Source organism: Saccostrea echinata, unplaced genomic scaffold (genome assembly GCF_033153115.1).
Source record: "Saccostrea echinata isolate AGI-Se365-2 ecotype Australia unplaced genomic scaffold, CSIRO_AGI_Sech_v1 ptg000032l, whole genome shotgun sequence".
NCBI lineage: Eukaryota > Metazoa > Mollusca > Bivalvia > Ostreida > Ostreidae > Saccostrea > Saccostrea echinata.
In genome coordinates, this window is record NW_026889781.1 from 6,656,124 (window position 1) to 6,672,336 (window position 16,213).

A 16,213-nucleotide genomic window follows, 5' to 3' on the forward strand; every position below is an offset into this window, starting at 1 on the left:
TTTGGAATAAATTTACATAATAGAGTTATTGCAAATGAATATTTTCTTTCTTAAAGTCACCTTTTTATTTACAACACATTCATCTTTTACGGAGTACATTCATTATTCATGTAGAATATTAATAATAATTAATCCTGGATATTCCTTTAACTACTGAATCTAACAAAAGTACCCTATACATATAAACAATGTTCCTATTTCATTTTAATACTTATTCAAAGTTAGATAAAAAAAAGGAAACGGAGTAAATAAAGCACATGGAAAAGTGTCACTGTTTTCATCATTTTTTATCAATATATGTTGTATTTGAAAAAGTCCAATTGAATCCAATTCGTGGCCTTTCTTTGTTATTCCTCTTCTGCTTAGAATAAATGATAATACTCATAATACGTAAGATATGAAAATAAGAAATTGTACTAAAACCCAACACATCCGAACAAACAGTTGAATTTCGTTATCTCAAGCACCGATACCGCGAATACCGGGGATACGTCAACGTGAGTTGGCAATCCCAACAACTTTTTTCTTGTTTCCCTCGTTATCTCCAATTCTCGGATATTTCAAAGTTATACCTTAAGTTCGAAATAATGATGTTCGACCGTGTGACAAAAGTCATATCTGTTTATCTTGTTCATAATATTAATCAAAATAATGAAATGTGTGGAGATAATGAACAGTATTCAATTTCAGAGGTCCATTCAAAGAATAAAAACCAGAAGCGGAACAAACACTGATTTCTAAAACATCAGAGGTGGGATCAGATGTCATGGAGGAGTGAGAATCCCCTGCCAAACGGTCTCACCCGCCGTGTGCTCCAATTGTGTATGAAGAGTTAAAGATGTTTACTTAGTGACGTTTAATCATCATCAGCGTCTTTCCCACAATCCCTCCATAGCTAACTGTAGGATACCAGGGATTGCGCCACCTTTCTGGAGCCCATGGCCCGTTAAGAAAGGCGTCGCTGCAGGCATTAAACCACCAGCCTCCTCCCCAGCTAAGAGCACAGTTACCTCCCGTTTTATCGTAATCTCTGTCTGCTGTGCTAAAGTACATCCTAGGCATAGCGTTGTTAGGGTATTCAGTGTTTATCATGCTATCACCTGTTGAATAATAATACTTCATTCATGTTGGAAGTAGAAAAAAAACGTTACTGCACATTAAGCGGTGATTTTAATTTTTTTTTTTCCTTTTTCTGAGGGACATTAAAAACATGCACAATTTAAATTATTTCACTGAACATCTAAATGAAAAGCTTATAAAGAAAAAAAAAAATCAAAGTACTGAAAGAACTGATGGGAGTTGATTTCAATGACGGTTTCATTAAAGGATTTTTATCACGTCTCTTTTTTTTCATATGACAAAGTGTTAGTGCTATTAAAACCATCCATTTAAAATTCTTTGCTAGAAAAGGAATATTTTGGATGTTTCAGCGATTAAAGAATTGAATTTCTCAAAATGAATATTTTGATCGCCAATGTTTCGCGACATTCCTCTGATGTCACAGGAGTCAATTCTAGTGAAGCAAAGTACTTATCGTGTTTACAAAACGGCTCATTTATTGGGTCTATTAAACCTGAAAGAAACTAAAGAAGTGATAATTGGATAATTTACAGTTAGTAAGGTATAATTTGTGGCGTTTGGATGCATAAATGTGCACAGGAAAGGTTTTAGGAAGGTTTTTTGTGCAGGGCCCTGGACTTGGTCACTGCGAGGGCTTGTCTCCAATAAAGGAAATGGTACTTTCCGAAAAAGAAAAATTACCAGTATGTATTTTATAAGTCGCATGCGTATGATCTAGTAGGAATGTTGTGAAATTCGTAATGACATATGGCGCCATTGAGGAAGGATTTCTAGTGTATGATAATCACTGCTGGAACAGATGATAGAAGATATACCAGGTCATTCGTTCACTTCTATTCAATCAGTCTGGAATTGTCAAAGGCTTCGTCTTCGATGTCCTCTCCCCTTATCGCCATATTTTCCGGGTTATTTATCTTTGGTAGACGTTCATACATAAAAGATTGACAGTCAATAGTAATAGGAATATCGTCGATGTCAAAATTTCTGCAGACTATATTGAGTAATATATTTATTTTAACGTAAGAATATTAATCTATCCGATATATAAATTCTTACGATATAATTGACCATTGACATCTATGACTTTTCCGTACCACGTGACCTCTATCTAATAAGTGGAGATTTTCACTTCGAGGACTCTACATTACGGACGTTTTATCGCTTTAAAACGACCGTTTTCAAAATAACTTTATAATTAAACGATAAATGTATGTTTCAATAATATAACAGTGTTTCATTTAAAAAAAAAAATAAGAAACGTGATAAAAATTCTTCAGATTCGATTTGTATAACGTTGCCAACTTTTCACATTTTGTACAATATTAACGCTTCTCAATATTGTACAGTATGTGTGAAGCATGTGACTGAGAGGATTGTAAGCCTCTACAAAGAGGTAAGATTTGTTTTAATTTGTCCATAAAATTTAAGTGATATGCGTAAAAGTTTGAGATTTACCACTTTCTGAATGATTTCGTCCTCATCTTAGGTGAAGGTATGGGACTTGTACCTCAAGTTTTTAAGATAATTAGATGATTATTCTTTAAGTTGAAAATCACATTGAAGACAGAATTAAGAAAAAATGAACAACGCTCCCAGCAAGAAATGAAGTTTTTCACAAATTAAGGTGGAGTATATCCTGTCATTAGTTCAGCCAGGAATGATATTGTTAATAAATAGATTAATAAACTCAAAATTGCAAATGCGTACAATAAAATAGGTTTAATAGCATGGTCTAAAGAGTGAATAGTAGTTAAGGTGTAGATTCAGTGAAATGATTTTTCCTGGTTTAAAGAAATGTTTTATCGCATTTTAATAAAGTGGATTTTGAGGAAAGGAGATATTGAGGAGCAAAATGTTATGCATATGTACTTGTATCTATGCATACACACTATGTAACTGTGTATTCAAAAATATTCTTCGTTTGTTTGTGACAAAATAATTAAGTCATTGCCTGGCATAATTCTTTTTTAAATGTTTTTGGACTGATTTTTTCTAAAATCTAATTAAGATTGCAGCGAGATGATATTTAAACCACAAAACAATCAATCGGGTCTTTTTTTCCGAAAACGTGGACAAATAAAACGGTTTGGAGCCAGAGGGAAATGTGCTAACTCAACACCCAACAACACCCCCAAAATACTCAATGTGTCCCCAGTTTGCAAATATATGGATGTAATCTGAATCCTGCTTTTTCTACAGTCAACTAATTATTACATGTACAACTTTCCTGGAAAAAAAAAAAAAAAAAAAAAAAAAGAAGCAAGTAATTAGCAAGCTTCGTGAATTACACTCCTTAAAAAAATAATCCTGTAAATGCTTTCACTTATTATCATTATGGGAACAAAACTAAAATATTGCTTAATGAGAAGTTAAGTTTGTCCATGGCTATGCTCTTCTGATGCACTGGGGAGATCTTAGCTGTGGATTTAGAATTTTATACATGTTAGAGAATACCCGCTGTTATTAACAATCAAACGCACACATATTCGTAAACATAACAGCTAGACGTTGCCGTTGGGTTCTCTGTATTCCATCATGTATTTTAATGTATATCTGATTATTAATCACTGTTATTATTAATTATTGTTATTGAACTACTATATTGTCTAAGTATACTGCACTTATAAGTGCTTATGCACTGTCATATAATCAAATTACCATCTGCTTTTCTCTAAATACTGAAGATATGACGCATCTAAGCTATTTTAGGAGAGGAGCAATTTTCCCGTCTTAAAATTAGAATACATGCAGGATGTAAAAGCACATATCGGAATCGGCATGAATATTGAAGTGAAAATACAAAATGCGAATGCGAAAATAAAAGACAGAACAAAGTTGACCACAGAGCGATTGTTGACTATTGTCCAGAATTATAATCAAAGTAACTTTAATGAGGAACTATTTTCTTATTCGCAATACCCATTTTCCTTGGCGGCTGTTTGTTAGCTGCATTTTCCTGACGCGCTGACTATGAGGAATTTATAAATCATTTTCCCAAAACCGTATATTGATTCAGTTCTCATGTAGAAAGGCTTTCTGTTACATTTTTTAAATCAAAACGAAAGATTAAAAAAAAAAAAAAAAAATCACCGACTGCTTATCCTGTTCATTGCTTGTCTGATACTTTGAAAGACCTTATCTTTCAATATCATTTTATCCATTTTTGAAAAAAAAAGTGGACATAAACTTTAAGAATCTTATTTTCAAAAGTACAACTGACGAGTTGAGACCGTAGGCGCATAAATTACAAAGATTTAGCATTAACATTGTGTTACTCATTGCCAAGTATATTACTAGAGGTTTCCAATACTGAGGGACATATAAGATAGTGATTAAGAGGGCTGGGTGGTCGTGGCCATTTTTAGACTATATTGATCTCCTTCAGAAGAAGAGCTCCATATAAAGATATAAAAAAATTGATCAAATTTTGGAACTAAAATGTATGATTTTTTTCTTTGCCAAATGATAGTTGACAGCTTAAGATATCATATCCAAAAAAATAAGTTATATCTGATGGTTAATTTGTTGACCACCCAGCCTCCTTAAGTGTACATGAAGGTTTCATAGAATTTTTTTATTCTAAGAAAACATTGTCAGCCAAAGAACTGAGATCCGAAAATTTCTCTAAGTTTTCCCTCTTCTACATGAAATACTAAGACTGAGATTTTTTTGTCTACTGGCGGTTTTATACCGATGCAAACAATACTGAACCGTCCGCGCATACATTTAGTACGGTCTTCATGGATGCCACATGTCGGAAAGATGTGTTGAACATCGGTCTATAACTAGATCTACGTTCAACAGCCAAAAGGACTTCAAGATTCATGATTCTGAGTGTAATAATGTTTTTACCAAACGTTTATCGAAGAATCATGCCCTGGTATGTTGGGGGGGGGGGGGTCCATTTTTTTGGCTCTGTACTACATAAATCTAACTTACCTGAAAGGATGATAATAAAATTATGTCAATTATTCCTAGCCAATCGTTCATTAATATACTTAATGAAGTATATAATAAATCACATGCATTGATGTCATTTAAGATTCCTTTCTCATACCTAAGGTTCCTGTGGCAGGTCCCTCCAGAAGAAGTTGATACTTCTCGGTTTCGTTAGACACAGAGAATCGATCGTACAGCTCATACAATCGGCTACCATTCGCTAACGTAATGGAAACATAGAGGGTTGAATATCCTCCCTTAGTAAGCTGATGGATTATGTCATTTCCTGTTTAAAGGTAGATTCGTTAAGAATTCATTATAATGATGTAATAAAGTGAGCTAATATTAAATTTATACAAATAATAAAATAACGCTGTAAAACTCTATATTTTAATACTTTTAATGTACTAGAGTGTTTGTTAATTGTTGTATATACAGTTTACTAATCTGATATTTTTCTACTTGTGCCTATTGTCTTTTCGTCTAAGAATTAATAGCCAAACAGTATATGAATGAAGTAGAACACATATTACTAAGTCCTAAAATCAGATCTATGATTTGCTCTCAGAACTGATTTTTAGCAGATGGAAGATTTATATTTACCGATCCAGACTTCCTGTTCCGGTGTTCCAAAACCATTCTTATAGTCTATCCAATTCCTTTCGAAGCTCAGGGATCCATCAATTCGTTTTTGAATTGCCTTGGAAATATAAACAAAAATATCATTCGAATGTGTTTTGATACGAACATTTGCACGATTTTTTTGTAAAATATATTGTGTCATGGTGCGGTACTTTTTCTTTTGATGTTAGCCATACTTTAAATCAGATAGAAAACCTTTGGCTGAATTCCAACGTACTATAACTTCTAGGGGGCGGAGCTTAGCCGTACAATAACTTCCAATGTACTGTACAATAACTTCCAAAGGAACTCAATACTTTTGAAATTTTTTTCTTCAATTTCTGTAAGCATATACAACCTATCCAGAGGAAAAATAAGAAACCTCACAAAATTCACCCCCCCCCCCTTTCGATCTGAAAATGAGAAACCTCACAAAATTCACTCCCCCCCTTTCGATCTAAAAATGCATACGTGAAAACCATTTTCATGAGGATTACATGTAAACTCATTAGTTAACTAATTTAAACAAATATTTTAAAAATACACAGACTTTCTTGAAATACATGTATTCAAATTAAAACAGATAACTGAAATCTAACAATATTGAAAACGCGCAGTTCGATGATTCCCTTAGGCTAATTTCAACTGTTTTCTGAGTTCTTTGAGTTACATGCAAACTGATACATGTTCGTATGTAATTGTATCTGGACTATTTCACACTACATTCCATAATTTTGATACCTGTGGCTACAGTACTTGACTCGGATTTCCTCGGGACATGCAAGCGTATCCCTAGTAACAATAATGTAGCGGGTCAAAGTGCGGGCGGATCCAGGTTTCCAGTATTGTGCCTGTATTTGTTATGGTTTTTGAAATACTCATACTGCTTAAATTAATCCATCAAATACAATTTCACACTCGTTTAACATTGCTTGATTTTTCAATGCAACCATCTCCTTCGTACTTTCTGCTTTGTTTGAACACCGGGCCTGTTCACTTACGATGGACCTAGGCCTATGACGTAATGTCGCGTGCAATTTGGTGCTGAAGGAGTGACTATGCAAATGACCATGACACAAGACATTTACAGACACTTTCTTTCGCTTGTAAGGGATTTATTGTACAGAGAGGCGTGACAGTCTCGTCGCTGCGCGACTCGACTGCCACGCCTCTCTGTACAATAAATCCCTTACAAACGAAAGAAAGTACTGTAAATATAACTAAGCATTTCTTTGTCAACAGAATAACATAATAATTTTCATATACTATCGTTAAGTCAAATGCTGACTGACTTAACGTCATAATTTCAACGCTGAACAGTCTACAAATTTATTTTTCTTTACCCGATCATGACAAGTAGCACAAGGCGGTGGTGGCCAGTACTCCTCCATGGCACTTGATCCGACCTCTGATGTTTTAGAGGTGTCTGTTGGCTCCGCTCCCCATTTGTATTGTTTCAATAGACCTTTGAGGTTGATTGCTGTTCGCTATCTTCAGTTTCTTACAAAAATTTTGAAATGAAAAAAATAGATAATACCGTCCATCCTCCGTCCATTGTTTCCATATGACAGTAAACTCTGACGGGGCTGGTCATAGTACCATAAGGATAAATGTTGTACACCCCTGAATCAGTATGACCATCTTTAAAAAGATCTTTACAGTCTAAAGGAATAGCTGTAATTGAGAAAAATCACATTTTGAGAAATTTTGGTCTTTCATAACGATGTCATGATACATATGTGGTAGTGTCAGATACACGGCTTCCTACTAGCTTGGGCTAGTGGGTTAACCCTTTAGCTCAATTGGTAGAGCACTGGACTAAAAAGATTAAAAAAAAAAAAAAAAAAAAAAAAAAAAAAGCACTGGACTGGCATGCCAGAGGCCCCGGGTTCAATCCCCAGCAGAGGCACATAAATGTCTCTGTTACACATACAATGCCATCTTTCAAAAGAAAAATGTTTGTTTGCCCTCTCTTGTCCGACTGGCTAAAAATCACCCGACTCAAAACTTTTTTAACCTCCAGGAAACGATTTTTTATCCCTTACATTTATCCCGTCATTATGTATGTTGAAATTTTCTAGGAAAAAAAATTCCACTTATTTATCGACGAAAAAAGTTTACCCCGATTTGAGAGAGGCCAAACAAACATTTTTTAAAGGATGGCCCGATACAAAAATATAAAACAAATATAGTAATGTATACAGGCATCAAGAATACCCGTGGTATTTTTACAATAAGTCTATTTATAATTGATAAGTGTGATAAAGTAGAAACAAATATATGATCGTTACAATGACTGTTTGGCACTTAAAACACTTGTTAGGCCGAAAGTTGACTGAAATATTTCAAAATTGTCAGACCAATTCTTTTATACTATAATAATACTATAATAATAATCTATAATTATAGTTCGGTGCTCCAAAACTTTCAATGACGTTGCCATTCTTAATCCCTGAACAAGATCAAAACAAAAAGGTCATGACGGATGTGACGACTTGACAGGGGATGCTTCTTTCTCCATAGAACCTAATCATACCTCTGTTTTAGAGAGGACTGTCTTTCTTCTGATCTCAAATTGCACTGTTTAAACGGGCATCTGTGCTTCATAAGTATCCGTTTTCTTCACATTTCATGTTATACAAGACAAAAAAATATTATCTTAAATTTGGGGTTTATTGTGGATATAATTTCGCTATGTATTATTTCGTAATAACAAAGATTAATTGTTTTTATCCCCAGCCAATTCGAAGATCTATGTTTGTATTGGAAATTCTTCAATGACGTCAACAATAAATTTCTGGACCTTGTGACGTGTCTTTAGACACATAATCTTTAATCTGGTGTTTAGCATTTGATTCATTCATATTTGTTAAGTACCAAATGGCAAAATTTTTAGGGCAGCAATGTTTCTTTTGTTCATAACTTTAGTATTATTTATTTATCAGTCTGAGAATAGAAGCTAACTACGATTTCGATCGATAAAGAAACCGCGGGAAGAAGTGGAGGGATCGGGAAACAATCACAGAACAATATTACGTCTACCACCTCGCGAAATTCTGTTATTTCAGAACTCAGCCAGCGAGGAAATACAAAGAACTAGTCACATTTAACTGACTGTATATGAAGACATTCCTAATGTATTTAATCGTAAAATGAAAATAAACCGTCTGTAAAGTAAACTGTGTGATTCATAAAAAACATAATACTACTCATGTTTTCTTCTTTATTTAGATATTTATTTAAAAAATTGTTTGATATTAAAGAAAAAAGAAAGTAAAAAAAAAAACAAAAAAAAACCGACAGATTGGTTTCAATCGAAACTCGGTTTAGATTGGTTGAAATGATAATAAAAATACCCGTTATCTATGAATACCAGGTGTCTACTTAGTTTTACAAAATAAACCCAAACTGCTATTCTACTATGCCATGTTTCTCAATGATTAACAAGAACTAATGATTATAAAGTAGATAGAAGTCCTTCTGAATTTTTTTTACTGATTTGCATTCAGTGTATTATCTTAATATCCTTAAATTATTGTAAACTGTTATTAATTACATTCAGAATTTCTCTATCTTTATATTTAGAAAAAGAATATATATATATATATATATATATATATATATATATATATATATATATATATATATATATATATATATATATATATATATATATATATATACAACCTGGTAGTATCAAGGTTATTGTTGTTCCCGCTGGGTTTTTTTTAAATGATCTCGTTTGTAAGATATATCCTTTTTTACTGTATTCAAAAAAAAAAAAAAAAAAAAAAAATGACAAGTTGACCAATCCAGAGCAATGATTTAAATGAAATTAAAATAGACTTAAATTGAACACGTAGCAGAAGTCTCTCACTTCTCAGGTCTTCCTTGGGTACCACTATAGAGAAATGAAAACAAACAAACAAACGAAATAAAAAGAACTCATAGTCTATACACCTTTGATTAATAATACTTATTACACTCTAAAAAATGTTTGACGTTTGTGGAAAATGAAATGACGTGACTTCATTTTTTAACTTGTTTAAGTACCATTGATATAAATGAAGAAGAAAAAAACCTTGTTAGAGTTGAAATAGGATCATTAAAAGTCAGATTTGGCAGCTTTTAACTCGGTTTCTATTAAAATCCATGAAAATATCATAATGCATAAAACTTGATCATTAGGGCCCTTTTCCATTGGAGTCAATCACTTTTGGAATTTATAAAAAATCAAATAACTCAGTTTCCACGGTCTTTAACTTCATACGCAATATATTTATGCAGAATACATATTACAGATATCGGCGCTCTACAATTGAAATAATAATAAATATACTACTTTTTGTGCGTGTGTGTGTAAGAGAGAGAGAGAGAGAGAAAGAGAGAGAGAGAGAGAGAGGTGTAAAAAAAAAACTTACAGTTAAAATAGTATTTCCATCCGGGCTCGTCAGACATTTCGGAATCGGAAGTGATCTTCTGGTGGACACGACACATCATCAAAATAGGATGAAATCCAAAGAAGGCACAATCCTTCTGACACATGACAGAACAACCAGTCAAAGATTGGGCTTTGTGTTCTAGAGAAAGTTCCTTATCGGACTTTTTATTATCGAAACTCATCTTTCTGGTAAAACGCAAGGAAATAACGTTAGATTGGATCACCTTTAAGAAGAGAGCCATAAAACAGATGGATCTAATGCTGCTCATTTTTACTGCGTTCCTTTAAGAATCTAACAATTGATATTTCAGATGACAAGTATAAATATTATAGCGTCCATTGCGGTGATTGGTTAGTCTTTACGTATTTTGCATTTTACCTCTGCTGCAATATCGATTTGGTGAGGAGAAGCGAAATTGAGTCCTTAGCATGGTGATAAAAGTCCTCATAAATATGGAACGCCATAGCTGCCTGAAGGTCATTTTCATATTATATGAGGTGGAATAACCTTTATGTGAAGTGGTGAAGTCATTATATATAGTGGTAAAATCATTATATTCAATGAAAACTTTATTATATGCAGTGGTTTTATCATTATATACAGTGATAAAATCATTATATTCATTGAAAACTTTATTATATGCAGTGGTTTTATCTTTATATACAGTGATAAAATCATAATTTTCATTGATAACTTTATTGTATGCAGTGGTTTTATCATTATATTCAGTGGCAATGTCATTATATGTAGTGGTTAAATAATGTAATGAATTGATAATATCGATGCATTATGCTGTAAAATCATTATATGCAGTGGTTTTTCCATTTTATACATTACTAATATCTTTCTGTGATGTGATGAATTCAATATATACAGTACGAACATAATTTGTGTGATAAAGCAATCATTACATTGTATGAAACCCGCTGCATGTGGAGTGCCAAGTTAATTTCATTCAGTGCGACACCTTTACATGAAGTGAAAAATCTATTATGTGCAGTACTAAGATCATTATATTATATAGTAAAATTATTATATATATTCCTTAAATCATGCTTTACAGTAGTAAAATCTTTATATAAGGTGGTTAATTAATTATATGATGTTGTTAATTTGTTATATGATGTGCTCAAATCTTTATATGCATTAGACGTTTCATGTTATGCAGTGGTAACTTCTTTATCATCATCTAAACTGGTCCTTTTATTTAAAAAAATGCGCCAGTTTAAAGAGTGTTTGAAAATAGGAAACCCGGGCCGTGGCAAATTAAAAGCCGGGACTATTCGAGATTTTTCTAATTTCTGATTCTATTATACAGCTTCCTGATTTTATCAACTGTGCTGAAATTTTAAGACTCATTTTTATAGGTTAATGTGTATTCGCTGTAAAAATTGCATTTAATTTTAAAATACTTAGTAATTTAGATTTTCTTGGCGATTGTTGATTTCCAAGTTCAGTGGTGGATCCAGGAATCTTGAAAAGGGGGGCCCGACAAGTTTTTGGTCGGGGTAGGTAGCCCACAGCCAAACCAAAAAACAATTGATTTATTAAATCTTATGTATATTTTGGACACAAGGGGGGGGGGGGGGGGGCATAGGCCCTTTCTGAATCCGCCCGTGAGGTTGGTAAATCGGGTAGGCAATCAAGTAGACATTTTACGTGTTTTGTTTGTTGTTTTTTGTTTTTTTTTTTTTTGTTTTTTTTTTTTTTGTTTTTTTTTTTTTTGTTTTTTTTTTTTTTTTTTTTTTTTGCCATATTTGACAGAAAGCTAATAAACTTTTAAATTATTCTGATGTTAAAAATTATTCATTCTTTGAAAGGCATTTTTTGAGTGAAATGACACGTTTAAGAAAAACTGGTTCACATAGGCGTCGGAACCGGGGGGGCTATTCCCCCCCCCCCCCTTTTTTTTTACAAAGGTAGACGTAATATAGGCATTGAAAATTTGGACGTAGGTCTAGCCCCCCCCCCTCCCCACTTTCTACAGGCACGATTAATTGTAGTGAAAGAAGGGTAATTGGTAGTGTGTAAGAGAATTTGGTACTAAGAGATGTTCGACTAACCCCCCCCCCCCCACCCACCCACACCCCCGAAATAGGATTTTCGGGTTTGGAGAAAGAACAATTTTCCTTTTTTTTTTTTTTTTGCTTGTCAAGTTTTTTTTCAGGTTTGATTTTTTTTTCTATTTCAATTAGCCACCCCACTATCAATTTCCTTCCGATGCCAATGGTTCATTAAAATCGGATTTGATCTCCAGGAAGTTAAACATAAAAAAATCCGAAATACTTATTCATTATCTACATGCCATTTGATAAAATATAAATTAATTAAAAAATTATCACATATACATGTAATTATAGGACTATTAATGCAAAGCCTTGTGTCAAACTTTAATCACGCGTAAGTTGCTTGGTTTAAGGATATCCGATCCTCAGCCTTGAAGGATAACTCTTAATTTTATCATTTTATTCAAAAAGGCTAAAATGATTTTAATTTGGTTGTTTGTTTGCTGTTTAACGTCCCTCTCGAGAATTTTTCACTCATATGGAGACGCCACAATTTGCCAGTGGAGAGCTGCAAATTTTGTCCTATACTGGACACTTACGGCCATTGAGCAGTGAGGGATTTTTTTCGTGCCAACACCTACTGTGGAACGGGTCCTCGGTTTATGGCTTTATGCGGTCTCTTACGAAGGACCGGTCTCAACGTCCCACTGTCGGATTCGAACCCGTGACGTAAGATTGACTCCTTATTCCGCGTCTCTTAGAGCAGACACTCTAATCACCGTGCCACGTTGGCGACGGCAAAGATGAAACTTGAAAATGAAATGTTTTCATGCAGCAATTTTTATTTTAACATGCATTCTCTGTAAGCACCAAAAAATCTTGGAAACGACATCTCTCCGATTTTGATGAAATTTGCATCACAGGTGCAGCTTGGCACAAAACTAGTAAATATGGTGTTAGAAGTTTCACACGTGCACCCGGTTGCCATGGAGACGGATCCATTGAATTTGGCCATGTTTGGCCCTTTTTGACCAAATAAAAACATGAAAATTGAGGAAATGTAAATGCATTTTTATCTTTCTGTAGTAAACTCAAACATAAATCATTGTATCATAAGAAAACATCAACTTTTAAGGTATACAGGGCATATAATCGGTTATTCCAGAATTATTCCCACTCTAAGAAAAAGGTCCTGTAAAATGACCTAGTTTCTGAAAATGTGTAAAATGGGAAATTTGGTATTTTTTGAGAACTTTAAGGTTAAATAAAAAAAATTGTCTATGGAAAATTTTCAAATCTTATGTGTGTTTTCATACTTCAGAATTAAGAGTGTCACCTCATGAAAAAATTGGAGTGGGATCTCAATACTATTTTTAGTAACATGTATCTATAAATAGACATATTTCAGAAAAATCTAAAAAATCAATTTTGGGCAGAGTTTAAGATGCCATTGTTAGGTATTTAAGAAATATACTGTAAAAGTCAATATGTTAATGACAGAAACTGGACACCAATAACTACTATGCATATTATTTGAAGGGAGTTCCGTTTTCTATTTATAGCTTCAAATGCCGTAAAATAGACATGTCTCATAATATGTGTAAAAATGACTATTTTCTATCATTTAGAAGCTCCACTAAAACATAAGTGATAAACATACTGCTCTCACCAATATTTCATCAATTAGAAGAAGGGATAATACAATAACTCACACATTATTGAGGATAGGCTCTCATTTCTATAAATAGTACAAATGTCTAAAAATAGACACATGGGAAATTAATGACGAAATGTAGATTTTTGCACTATTTCTCACATTAGAGATGAACAATTTGCATACTCACTGTCATTAACTGTAACTGACATAATGTGACTGACAAGTACAGGAGAGCATTAACTGAAATGTAGAATAATAAGCGGAGGTTTCCATTTCTATTTATAGTAACAATTGTTTAAAAATAGACATTCTGCAAATTATCAAGAAAATGTAGAATTTTGCACTATTTTCTCACATTGGGGATGGACAATTTGCAGACAAACTGCTATTGAATTAACTTTTAATAACATAAGGGGAACAACAAGTACAAGAAAGCATTAACTGAAATGCAGAATAATAAGCGGAGGTTTCCATTTCTATTTATAGTAACAAATGTTTAAAAATAGACATACTGCAAATTATTAAAGAAATGTAGAATTTTGCACTGTTTCTCACATTAGGGATGGACAATTTGCAGACTAACTGTTATTTACTGTTGTTGACATAAGGCTACTGACAAGAGCAGGACAGCATTAACTGAAATACAGTACATTCAGTGGAGGTTTCCATTTCTATTTATAGTAACAAATGTTTTAAAAATCATATCATAGAGGAAATATAGAATTTTGCACTATTTCTCACATGAGGGATGGGAAATCTGCAGACTTATTGTTATAAAGGTTATGTATTCGACAAGAAAAACACAGCATTAACTGAAAAGTAGAATAATCGGTGGAGGTTTCCATTTTTAGCTCTTCTGAGCCAAAGGCTCAAAGAGCTAATGCTATGGCCATTTGTGCGGTGTGCGTAAACTTTATAGAATATGGGCCATAACTCAAGAACCCCTTTGCCAATTATTGTCAAATTTGTTACAGGGTATCCTTGGCCCAACAGCTCCCATTTTTACTAAAACTAGGGTTGTGACCCTTAAACAAGGGGAGATAATTAGGAAAATAGAAACAAAAGTACTGATTGCTAAAAAATCTTCTTCTCAAGAACCACTGGGCAGATTATTACCAAACTTACACAAAAGGATGAGAATATGTAGTTAATTAAAATTTGCACGGGGAATCACCCTGGGGCAAAGGGCATGGTCTCAAGGTCACTTCAAAGTTGACCAAAAATTACATTATATTAAAATGTTGATATTTTGCTTACTATACGGACGTGGATCATCAAATCTTGTCAATTGATGCATCTGAGGACCTCATATCATGTTGACTCAAAAGTAGGTCACGATGACCTTCTTTTTAAATTTTGCGGCCATTCTTTTTCAAAATGATTTAGAGGCATATTTTAAACAATTTAAGGCCTATGATCATTAAACTTTGTCAGTTGATGTATCTTGGGTCCTCGGAGTATGTTGACAAAAAAGTAGGTCACCTTGACCTACTTTTTGAATTTTATGGCTAATCTCTTTCAAAACAATTAAGGTCATTAATTAGGATACTGAGAGGTTTAGAATCATTAAATTTTGCAAGATGATGCATCTTGGGGCCATAAAACATATTTATTAAAAAGGAGGTCACAGTGACCTACTTTTTTAACTTTGCAGGCATTCGATTTCAAAGCGTTTTAGAGGCATAATTTGGACATTTTAAGGCCTATGATCATAAAACTTTGTAAGTTGATGCATCTTGGGTCCTCGAAAAACGTCAACTGAAAAGTAGGTCACCATGACCTACTTTTCAATTTATATCACTCTAATTAAATATTTCGGGTACTAATTGGGTTAGCATCATCAAACTTTGTCAGATAATGTCTAAAATACTGAGCATGTTCATCTTTCAAAATATCACAATATGTCTATTTTAGACATGTTTCTATAAAAAGAATGGAGAACCCATTCTCAATAATGTGTGAAATATAGTGGAGATTGGTAGAACTGTAAAAAAAAATTTCTACGAATTTTCTAATTGATGTAAAATTGTCATTTTTAGCTTTATTGGGACTTACTTTTAAAACTAGGTAGCTATTAAATTCATTCCTTATTATGTAATTGTCCATCACCAAGTGTAATTGATTGATTGACTACTGTTTAATGCCAAGGCGACATTATTTCAGCCATATTTCAGTGGGCACTAAGTGTGAAAAAATAACAATTTCTCCTTCAAATTGTACATAATTAAAATGTAACATCAAGCGGTTCGATACGTTTTTGACTTAAGTCAGTGTGACCTAGGCAACACAGGTTATATGGTATAAACTAGTTTTTTATCCAATCAAATGACGAGTAAAAACCAAAATTAAATTATATACAAGTAGACTACACTGAGATACATCACTCTGCTTATCAGTTTTTGGTTTTGATGAATGGCATTGCTATGGTGACTAAAATTAAAAATTCCTGTCAAATTCTATCAGGAAGC

The 16,213-nt window shown here is 33.3% G+C and overlaps 1 protein-coding gene across 1 annotated transcript; it reads right to left on the reverse strand.

Annotated features, from left to right (window-relative positions):
- Positions 1-846: 846 nt before the first annotated feature.
- LOC133197901 (fibroleukin-like) lies at positions 847-10,263 on the reverse strand. Its single transcript, XM_061334082.1, has 5 exons — positions 10,062-10,263; positions 7,178-7,314; positions 5,623-5,719; positions 5,138-5,305; positions 847-1,100 (listed from the first exon to the last, which is right to left on the reverse strand). Exons 1-5 carry the CDS (start codon positions 10,261-10,263, stop codon positions 847-849), a joined length of 858 nt encoding a protein of 285 aa, XP_061190066.1.
- Between the last annotated feature and the right edge of the window lie 5,950 nt (positions 10,264-16,213).